Source organism: Convolutriloba macropyga, chromosome 13, assembly GCF_964194025.1.
Source record: "Convolutriloba macropyga chromosome 13, txConMacr16.3, whole genome shotgun sequence".
In the NCBI taxonomy this organism is placed as follows: Eukaryota; Metazoa; Xenacoelomorpha; order Acoela; family Convolutidae; genus Convolutriloba; species Convolutriloba macropyga.
Window position 1 is genome coordinate 22,886,536 of NC_134480.1, and position 11,787 is coordinate 22,898,322.

The following is an 11,787-nucleotide window of genomic DNA, read 5'->3' on the forward strand; positions in this document are numbered from 1 at the left end:
TTGTACAACTTCTGTTGGAGAAAGCACATCGAGACAACCTACATGAGGGCACAGAGTACGTGATAAAAACATTCTCCAACAAGAATACTGGATCATGGGGCTGAGAAATGCATTAAGAAAAATCAAGTCGAGATGCATCAAATGCAGACACAGGAACGCCAACCCAATTCACCCACCGATGGCGGATCTACCCCGAGAACGACTTGATGAACATGTGTTCCCATTCACCCATACCGGAGTCGACTACTTGGGACCCTTCGAAGTCAAGTTCCTACGACGTACCTTGAAGAGATGGTGCTGCCTTTTCACTTGCCTGACAACCAGAGCAGTACACATCGAAGTCGCACAGTCATTGGACACCGAGTCATGTCTAGCTGCAATGACAAGATTCATTGCAAGACGTGGCTACCCAAGTACCATCATCAGTGACAACGGAACAAATTTTGTTGGAGCAGCCAATGAGCTGAAATCATTCATGAACTAGTGGGACAAAGCAAAGATTGAGAGTGACTTAGCACAGAAAAAGATTGTTTGGAAATTCAATCCTCCCGGAGCTCCTCACTTTGGTGGAATCTGGGAACGACTGGTTCAGAGTTGCAAGAAGGTCATGATTGCAATCTTGGACAACCGAAGCCTCACTGACAAGGTACTCAGCACAACAATGTGTCTTGTAGAGCAGACTCTCAACGCAAGACCCCTGACAGCAGTAAGTGACGACCCTGAAGATTTGACAGCACTCACACCTAATCATTTCTTGCTAGGACGAGAGAGCGCGAGTGCACCATTCTTGCCATCCAGTGAACGCTACCACGACCTGAGAAAATCATTCAAAGCGGCTCAAGCATATGCCGACATGGTCTGGAAAAGATGGACTCGCGAATATCTTCCACAATGGAACCAGAGATCGAAGTGGTCAAAAGAACATGTGCGAAACCTGAAAGAAGGCGAGTTAGTGTGGCTAGTAGATGACTCTGTGAAACGCTGTGAACACAAATTGGGACGAATCATTGAGATCTTCACGATGGAGTTGTGAGATCAGCGAGAGTCAAAATGGCACATGGAGAGCTAAACCGGCCAGTCATGAAGTTGGCGCCAGTATTCTACGATGGTGTTTCCGAGATCGAAAACAGGGCCGGCGATGTTGGCGCCACTTCAAATGAGCTACAAAAGCCATAAGACAGCAAGAAATAACTTTTGAAACCGAAAAAACTTAGAGTTTGTCAAAACTCAAAAATGGTAAAAACTGAAAAATTTTTACAAGTTGGGACCGAAAATTTGTCCAACCCCCCCGATTTTGGGAAGGCGAAACCCGAGCAACCCGAGGTTATGGTAGACGGTTAGGGTTGCCTCTAAACTACTCATGGACCCAACGAACATTATTGCATCATACCCAAAAGTGTTGCTATTAGCACTTATATGGTGCAAAATTGGCATTTTTCGATATTTTGTTATTTATTGTCAAATTTCTCAAGTTGTTTATTTTATGATATTTTAGATGATCATTAAAGGTGAAATATCGTACATTCGAGGCATTTAGAGCCACGTAATAACCATCCGTGCTTATGTCAACAAAAGTAAACATTGCAGTAATTTGACATTTACTATGTAAACAAGGACCTAAATCATTTTCCTGATTAACCAATCAGAAACAAGTAGCGATGATGTTATAATTGAAAAATACTTGATTATTTACTTTAACCCAATTGTTTGATTAGTAAAACCGTATTGTACTTAGAACCATTAGAAACTGTTACCAAGAACAGTTGGCTCTCAGATAGACTAAAATTTGATTCTTAACAACTTTAGTCTTTTTGCTAAGTTTTGCTAGATCTTAAGATCTTGCGAGTTCTCAGTTAGTTGAGCTTGCTTGACGAGGAGTTTGCAACAAAACTAACACTGGTTGAAGCCTCACAAACTTCAGCACGAGATTGAACATAGATTATCACTTAGGATTTTCTTAATTTCAATCAACAAAATTAAAGTTACAGTCCTTTAAATACGTTAGAGCGACTAATTATTTCTGCGAGAGCGTTAGTCAATCGAACCCAGTGAAGAACCAGGCCGGCGTAAAACTCGAGAACCAGGCTGTGATATATCGGTTCCGCTGAGATTCTTGAGCAGCCGCAACAATGGCTTTTTGAATGATCTGGTAAAGCTGTATTGCAAAAAGTGGCTATCTTGCAAGAACATTGCAGGTTAGTTCCCGCCTAGCTCTGCTCCCATTGGTCGTTATTGATATATCACTTGTACTTATACACGGAAGTTGCCCGCATTATAGTTGTTCCTGTGTTGTATCATGTAAAATGAAACAATTAAATTGGATATTTAAGTGTCTATGTAGCAGAAAAAATTAAATTCAGTTCAGTCGACTAAATTTTTATCGTTTCATTCAGCAATACCAACACCGTTTGAACCAAATGAAATCAAAAGCGTTAAATGTTTCTTTTGTTTTGTGCAAGTTTTCTTTTCAATTGCATGTTTTGGGCCAAAATTTTTCGAAAAACTTCAACCATTTATTAATATTTACTTCAATCATTGCTATATGGATGCACATTCTTGTCACAATAAAGAAAATTTTCCATAAAACTTCAAAAAAATTTTAATTTTTGAATTCCAGTGTTCTCCACCATGATCAACGCCTTTATTTAGAGTGACCTGGCAAGCTGAATTTGCCTCGTAAATAATTTAAAGATGAAAATTTCTCGACCAGAAACCAATATTACAAAACATATATACATTTTTTTTGTTTCCCATAAGCTGTTATTACTTAATTCTGCCATCAATAAACAACACGTGTAGCTAGGGTGGTTACCTAGAGGGTCGCAGGACCCCGCTTTCCGTCCTTTCCGGGTCTCGTCGTTAACACTTAATATATTATATTGTTTGTTGTTGATGATATACTGGATAAATAAATTCTTTCTTTCTTTCTCAAAAACGCCGTTTAAAAAGCACCGTTCTCGTTATATGCGGAACGTGCTCGAGCATGTTCCAATATTTGCAAAATGACGGGTTGTCTTACAGGCTGAAATGTTATGTTGCAAGATTTTGGAAAAACGTACAAACGATACATCGTCTGGAAAGATCTAGCACTCGAAATGAGCTTCAGGAGCAAATTTATCTGATCAAATGAGGAGTTGCCTTCTACTAATTTTCAAAATCATCAGGGGATCGAAATTTGACAAGAAAATTTGAAAGCGCATTTTTCGATAAAAGACTTCTCAATTTTTGAGTTTTTGAGTGTTTACTACGCAAACCAATTTTGGATGAAAAACCCCTAAAAAAGGTCTGTTATCCTAATGATAGCCAACTCAATCTTCGCATTCGCCAAAACTAATTGATTTTCGTTAACATCATGACGTCATATGTCAGAAAACGTAATTTGTCGAAAATTGTTCCTATGTTAGATCTGTATTTCAATATTTGTCGCGCCATATTTGGAAAAGTGCATAAGTCACATAAGGTCCTTTGAAACAAATAAGACTCCAGAAAGTAGCAGTTTTTAAATTTCCGATTATAAAAGTCCTGTCTTTAAGTTTCCATTTATCTCTGCTTAAAATTGGTTCTCTTTCTAGGCTGGCAATAATTTCTAGGCAGAATAATAAGGTAGAAATATGGCATTTTTGGCTAATGCATCATTCGCAAGTAAAATTAGGTTTTCAAACTCAAGAATAGCAATCGTAATTGATTTTTCTATTAAAACACTTTGGAAAATTAAGAAAAAGAACCAACAAATAAGCAGTGGTTTCTTTTTATAAATGATTCTTATTTTAGTAGAAAATTAGTAGGTCTGTTAGTAAATTTGCAGGCTTTAAGTGGGTAGGTCGTCCGCATTCGAGGGTTTGGACGCCGAAATTGAGATCCCTGCATTACCAGAGCTAACAGACACTTCGGGTTCCGCTGACAAATTTGGAGCATCTACAGTTGCTCCAAACTTCGCCCCGAACCGCTTCCCAAAACTCGGCTCGTTCTTTTCATCGGACGTTTTGGAATCCGTTGTGCCATCAACGTCGGTTTCGAATGAGATTCTATCACGGTCAGAAACCGCAGTTTTGATTGGTTGAGACTGGAAACCAATCTCGCCTCGTGATTGGGCAGATTTCTTCATTTTTCGCCTCTCCTCCGCTTCATCTGATCTGTCATTCTCGTCACTATCGCTTCCCACGAAGTCGTGCCCGGTCCAGTACTCTGCTTGATCTACGACTGTATCTTTGACCTTTTCCAGCAAAGATCCAAAGAATCCACGCTTGGGACTGTCTGGCGACTTTGGCTTTTCTTCACCTTCAAATTCCACCTTAGCTTCAAGATTACCCAGCTTCTCAATTTTGAGCCGTTTTTGACTAAAGTCCACTTTTTCTTTCTTCTCTCGCTCCGCGGGTAAGTTTTCACCCTCAAAGTCGAAGTCTATTTTGAAAACGTTTTCACTGTTGTTTGCTTTCCGGTCCCAGAAACTAGACTTTTCTTTCCCTTTCAGTTTTATCTCAATTTCATCCCCAGTCACATCTTTGTGTTCTTGACTCTTTCTGGTTTTCGCGGGTACGTTATCGCCCTCGAAGTTGAAGTCAATTTTGAAAATTCCTTCGTCGTGGTTTTGTTTCTTATTCCAGAAACTAGGCTTAAGATTTGCTTTCGTCCCTACCCCAGTTTCATCCCCATTGACAGCTTTTCCACTTTCAATATCCACCTCCATGTCAATTTCTCGACTCTTTCGCTTGATAGCTTTCGAGGATTTTGAGCTTCCGCCGCTGAAATCGAAGCCTATTTTAAATATCCCTCCATCTTTTGGTTTCTTTCCGAAGAATGAAATCGGGGGTTTTGACTTTTCGGGTTTCATTGCGGAAGCTTTGGGACCCGAATTGACTCCAAATCCAACCTGAACATCGACGTCCGGTTTTGAATGCTTGTCAAAAGTCAGATTTTGCTCGGGCAGTTTTGGATCCAATTCAAACTCTACTTGTCCACCCGCTTTTGCTTTACTAAAAGGATGTTCGTAAGCATTCGCGTCAATCCCAAAATCAAATCCTGGTTCCTCTGGTTTCATCTTTTTGAATTTTGGCCTTTCAAGCTCAGCAGTAGCTTCAATGTCTGGAAACCCTAGGACAGCCTTTTCACCTTGAAGGTCGGGCTTGGATACGGTGAAATCTAAAGGTTTGCAAACGATATGGGAATCATCTTGGTTTTGGGTTACGACATCAGCTTTAACATCAAAGCCGATTGGTTGTTTAATGTTCGGCTTTTTGATCTGATCGGTAGAACCAAAATTGGCCTCGGGTGCTACTTCCGGGGCGTCAACATTGAAGTCAACATCCGCGGACGATTTGATAATTGGTTTGTCATCATCAACATTCAAACCAATGCCAAAATCAAAACCTGAAGCTTCTGATTTATCTTTCCTAGTTTTTGGATAATCGTGGCCTAGTCCAGCATTTCCTTCAAAACCAAAAGTCGGCTTGCTGATATCTTTTTTCTCGTTCTCAATTTCAGCTGGAACCTCACCGTCAAACCCAATCGGAAATTTGGGTTTTTTCAGTTCTCCATTGATTTCAACTCCAGTGCCGAAATCAACGTCTTTTGGACGCTTAGGCTCCTTTTCATCTCCAATGCTGATTCCAAAGTGAAAACCGGGATCAACTGGCTTTTCCTTTTTACCCTTTACGTCAAGATCAAACCCGAAACCTTGAAATCCTTTAATAGGTTTTGCTTTAGATTCATTCTCGGGTTTGGAGTCTTTTTCAAAAATGGAGGGGTCCATATCGGCTTCTGTCGTAAATCCTATCGGTTCAGAAACTCCTGCTGTCGGCAGTTTCTGTCCAAAATCGAGATCTTTCTTCAGCTTTGGTTTTTTGTCTTCGTGATCATGACCGATTCCGAAATCGAAGCCAGCCTCAATCGTTTTCTCCGTTTTCACTTTAACTTCTAGTTCTTGTTCAATTTCAGTTCCAAACGATAAGTTGAATCCATTTCTACCTTTCGATTTTAAATCACAGTCAGTTCCGAAGTCAACATGTGGCTTTTCTGGGATATCTTCATCTTTTATTTGGACGTCAGAGTCCTTGAAAAATCCCTTGGAAGATTTAGATTTCTTCGCTTTCTTTTTGCCGTCATCTGAGGGTCCAAAATCAACGGTAACAGGTGCGTCCTCACTCATGTTCGGCTGTTTGGGCACTTCAAAGTCAAGGTCAGTTTTCAGTCCAAATTTGGCACTGTTCTTTTCTTTTCGTCGTTCGTTGTCGCTTTCGGAACCCCCGAACCCAATCTCGTAATTGAAACCATCGAATTCGGTTCTCTCTTTCTTCACCGTGATCACACTTGTTTTGACCTCCGTTTCGCGATCAGTTTCGAAACTAACAACGTCGTAGTGAAGTCCTCCTTGGGGTCTAACAGAACCCATAAAATCCGTTTTCTTTTTATTGTTGTTCGGGAATTTTGGTTCAATATCGATTTTGGTACTTGGAACAATGCTTATTTCAGCATCATCTTGACTCACGCCCCGTCTCTCGATAGACACTTTTGCTCCAGGAACTCGGGTGCTGGAACTTCGTCCGAGCGTAGAGCTTCCAGAGCCTTGATTCCGATACTTTTCCCGAATCGCAGCGCCCGATGTTTTCGGCAGAGGTAAAGTGTTGGATCGTTTCACACCAGCTGATTTTTTGGACCTTTCAAGAGTGTCTGTGCTGGCATCACCTCCGATGTTGATTCCAAAAGCCACCTTCTTCCCATCTTTGTGTTTGCTAGTTTTACTGCCAAACATTTTGTCACCTTTGAAACTAAATCCAAATCGGAAGCCTCCACTGGTTACTTTTTCTTTCAATGGGTAGCTTTTCGCCTTTGGTGAGGGCGTTTTGATTTCGGCGTCTCTTTCGCCAGTAAATTTTGGAGAACGCAATTTTGAGTCGACTACAGCAGCTTTGTCATCGGGACTTCCAGATCCAAATGCCTTCCGGAAACTTCCAAACCGCTTTGGCTTACTTCGAACCTTTTTGCGCTCAACTTCGCTATCACCAGACTGTGAAACTTCACTAGCCGATCCCAAACTTTGTCTTAACTTCATTTTGTCCAGTGAAGACGAAGATAAACGATTGAGTCTATTTTTCTTCTCCTTAGATGGTGAGGTAGGCGACCGAACGTTAATGGAGTCAGTATTCTTCTTATAGTTATGTCCTCCAGTCACCTCTTTGCTTTTGACGTCTGCATCATAATCAGCTCCAACTTTAACGTCCAAAACAATATCTTTGTCTTCTCCCCTTTTCTTCTTTTCATCGTTGTTGTCATCACCACCAAAGCCAAAGCCAAATTTGAAGCCTCCCTCAGCATCTCGTGTCTTATCTTTGCCTCCTTTTACTTTTTTGCCTTTGATGTCCGCATCAAAATCAGACCCAATCTGAACATCCAGATCAAGTTCTTTTTCTTTTCTCTTCTTCTTTTCGTCACCGCTGTCACCGTCTTTACCTGCGCCAAAGCCGAAACCAAATTTGAATCCACCTTCACCATCGGGTGTCTTATCTTTGCCTGCTTTCACTTTTTTGCCTTTGATGTCCGCATCAGAATCAGCCCCAAAATTAACGTCCAGATCTTTTTCTTTTCTCTTCTTTTTTTCGTCATCACTGTCATCGTCTTTACCCCCGCCGAATCCAAAACCAAAGTTGAATCCACCTTCACCATCGGGTACCTTATCTTTGCCACCTTTAACTTTTTTGCCTTTGATGTCCGCATCAAAATCAGTCCCAAGCTTAACGTCCAGATCAAGATCTTTTTCTTTTCCCTTCTTCCTTTCGTCACCACTGTCATCGTCTTTACCTGCACCGAAGCCGAAACCAAATTTAAATCCACCCTCGCCATCGGGTGTCTTATCTTTGCCACCTTTTACTTTTTTGCCTTTGATGTCCGCATCAAAATCAGTCCCAAGCCTAACGTCCAGATCAAGATCTTTTTCTTTTCTCTTCTTCTTTTCGTCACCACTGTCATCGTCTTTACCTGCACCGAAGCCGAAACCAAATTTAAATCCACCCTCGCCATCGGGTGTCTTATATTTGCCTCCTTTTACTTTTTTGCCTTTGATGTCAGCATCAAAATCAGTCCCAAGCTTAACGTCCAGATCAAGACCTTTTTCTTTTCTCTTCTTTTTTTCGTCACCACTGTCATCGTCTTTACCTGCACCGAAGCCGAAACCAAATTTAAATCCACCCTCGCCATCGGGTGTCTTATCTTTGCCTCCTTTTACTTTTTTGCCTTTGATGTCCGCATCAAAATCAGTCCCAAGCTTAACGTCCAGATCAAGATCTTTTTCTTTTCTCTTCTTCCTTTCGTCACCACTGTCATCGTCTTTACCTGCACCGAAGCCGAAACCAAATTTAAATCCACCCTCGCCATCGGGTGTCTTATCTTTGCCTCCTTTTACTTTTTTGCCTTTGATGTCCGCATCAAAATCAGTCCCAAGCTTAACGTCCAGATCAAGATCTTTTTCTTTTCTCTTCTTCTTTTCGTCACTACTGTCATCGTCTTTGTCTGCACCGAATCCGAAACCAAATTTAAATCCACTCTCACCATCGGGTGCCTTATCTTTGCCTCCCTTTACTTTTTTGCCTTTGATGTCTGTATCAAAATCAGCCCCAAACTTAACGTCAAGATCAACATCTTTTTCTTTTCGCTTCTTCTTTTCATCACCGCTGTCATCGTCTTTACCTGCGCCAAAGCCGAAACCAAATTTGAATCCGCCTTCACCATCGGGTGTCTTATATTTGCGTCCTTTTACTTTTTTGCCTTTGATGTCTGCATCAAAATCAGTCCCAAGCTTAACGTCCTGGCCAATTTCATTGTCTTTTCTCTTCTTCTCTTTGTCATCACTGTCATCGTCTTTACTTCCACCGAATCCGAAACCAAATTTGAATCCACCCTCACCATCAGGTGTTTTACCTTTGTCTCCTTTCACTTTTTTGCCTTTGTTGTCCGCATCATAATCAGCCCCAAGCTTAATGTCCAGATCAAGATCTTTTTCTTTTCTCTTCTTCTTTTCGTCAGCGCTGTCATCGTTTTTACCTGCGCCAAAGCCGAAACCAAATTTGAATCCACCTTCACCATCGGGTGTCTTATCTTTGCCTCCTTTTACTTTTTTGCCTTTGATGTCTGCATCAAAATCAGTCCCAAGCTTAACGTCCTCGCCAATTTTTTTGTCTTTTCTCTTCTTCTCTTCATCATCGCTGTCATCGTCTTTACCTCCACCGAATCCGAAACCAAAGTTGAATCCACCCTTACCATCAGGTGTTTTACCTTTGCCTCCTTTTACTTTTTTGCCTTTGATGTCTGCATCAAAATCAGTCCCAAGCTTAACGACCTGGCCAATTTCTTTGTCTTTTCTCTTCTTCTCTTCGTCATCGCTGTCATCGTCTTTACCTCCACCGAATCCGAAACCAAATTTGAATCCACCCTCACCATCAGGTGTTTTACCTTTGCCTCCTTTCACTTTTTTTCCTTTGATGTCTGCATCATAATCAGACCCAAGCTTAACGTCCAGATCGAGATCTTTTTCCTTTCTCTTCTTCTTTTCGTCACCGCTGTCATCGTTTTTACCTGCGCCAAAGCCGAAACCAAATTTGAATCCACCTTCACCATCGGGTGTCTTATCTTTGCCTCCTTTTACTTTTTTGCCTTTGATGTCTGCATCAAAATCAGTCCCAAGCTTAACGTCCTCGCCAATTTTTTTGTCATTTCTCTTCTTCTCTTCATCATCGCTGTCATCGTCTTTACCTCCACCGAATCCGAAACCAAAGTTGAATCCACCCTCACCATCAGGTGTTTTACCTTTGCCTCCTTTTACTTTTTTGCCTTTGATGTCTGCATCAAAATCAGTCCCAAGCTTAACGACCTGGCCAATTTCTTTGTCTTTTCTCTTCTTCTCTTCGTCATCGCTGTCATCGTCTTTACCTCCACCGAATCCGAAACCAAATTTGAATCCACCCTCACCATCAGGTGTTTTACCTTTGCCTCCTTTCACTTTTTTGCCTTTGATGTCTGCATCATAATCAGACCCAAGCTTAACGTCCAGATCGAGATCTTTTTCCTTTCTCTTCTTCTTTTCGTCATCACTGCCATCGTCTTTATTCTCACCAAAACTAAAACCAAGTTTGAGAGCGCCGTCATTGTTGCGATTGTCCTGGTCACCTTTCGGCGGCTTAATTTCTAATTTTTTATTAGATTTTCCGCCAATTTTGGCATCGGCTCCAAGGTCGAAACCTGCGTCAGACGGGCTGCCGATGTCACCGCCAAATTTACCCTTTTGAGGCCTTCGGAGTGATCCAGATTTACTGCCGCCCACTTCAGCCAGAAACTCGTTGGTTACTTTGACGTGTACTTTGCGGATGTTGGGTTGGAACTTGCGGATGAGGTCGTTGACATCATCTGTTGATTCGCTGCCTGAGAAGCGCAGGGTGATTCCTTCCAGGGAGAATCCTGTAACGAAGAGCAGGTGTCGACACCTGTGAAGCCCAGGAAGCGTGCATGTGTAGTTACGAAATAGAACAGTTTTCAGTTAGTTCAGACAGACACTCGAAAAAGGGACAACACTAGGTGAAAAAATTTTATTATTTGGCATGAATTGTCACGTTTTTCCCACTACAGCCCTCCTCCTCAGAAATTATACCCTCTCCCATTATGGAATGTTTACGGTAATGGGGGCGGGGACTATGCTATAAGTTACACGACCAGTAAGCTGGAGAGGGCTATAATGGGAAGACTCGAACTGCCACTTTTCCGCAACTTTTTTAAGACTTGGAGTAGGAGTCCGTGCTCAGCAATAAAATATTAATAAATTTACAGCTTAATAATAATAACAATTGAAATATGGTTAGTGACTCTTCTTGATAAGTTGCTGCAACACTTTTGAAAATTAAAATTCGAAATAAAATAAATTTATCCAATTGGGCAGAATCGGATAAAAAAGATTCAGGACGTCGCAAGTCTCGGCAATACTTAGATTTTGCCGCTTAAGCGAAACATGAAGACAAGGAGTGGCTTTGACTGGACACTGATTAAAATTCGTGCATTCTCAAGACTGAATCTCTATCTCTCCCGTCAACCCGACAGGTCTTTAAAGTACAGATTTAAACCTTTTCTCATTGAAATGGCGAAAATTATGACGTTCTTGGATATAGAACTTTAACAGCGATGCTGTTAAATAGCCACAATGCCCCATCTTTGATTTTGATTAAAAACGAATCTCAAAAAGCATTTTAGAAAAAAAAATGACGATATTTTTTTTGAAATTTTAATTAAAAGAATGAAGAAGTAAGACGTGACAATTTGAACAGATTACTTAAAATCAGAAAAGCGCCAAACGAGCAGGAACGCGCTTCCAGGCTTTTTCAGGGCTAAAAACACTATTAAGTAAACGTAAAACTGTTAATTATCATTAATAAAAAGATCATTACAATAACTAAACATTTTCGGACAAATTTAATGATGCTGCTAATTAATTAGTATAGACAATTTAGCACAAATTTATTACATCAAGAAAAATTAATTTCAGTATTTCTCTAAGAATTATTTCATATAGCTTCTTTCACTATTAAAATACACATTTTACAAGAACACACTTGTAATAAAAAGAATAAATTGAAATGATTAAAAAGAGTACCATGGTTACAGGGATCGTTTCCGTTTGTGCCCCCTCCCCCCCCCCCCAGCTCGCGCATATTATTTGCGCCCCCCAGACGCAGTTGCCATGCGCCCCCCAGACGCAGGTGCCATATTTTTACATAATGATTTACTATGTAATGGCACGTGCTCTGTAATTGG

At 40.9% G+C, this 11,787-nt stretch overlaps 1 protein-coding gene across 1 annotated transcript in view; it reads right to left on the reverse strand.

Moving 5' to 3' along the window:
- Positions 1-3,707: 3,707 nt before the first annotated feature.
- The window catches only part of LOC142351667 (uncharacterized), a 33,907-nt gene continuing 25,827 nt past the window's right edge, over positions 3,708-11,787 (reverse strand). The window contains exon 4 of the mRNA XM_075403807.1: positions 3,708-10,469. Within this exon, the coding sequence (XP_075259922.1) occupies positions 3,809-10,469 (6,661 nt within the window). The 3' untranslated portion in view covers positions 3,708-3,808. The remainder of the gene's footprint in view (positions 10,470-11,787) is intronic.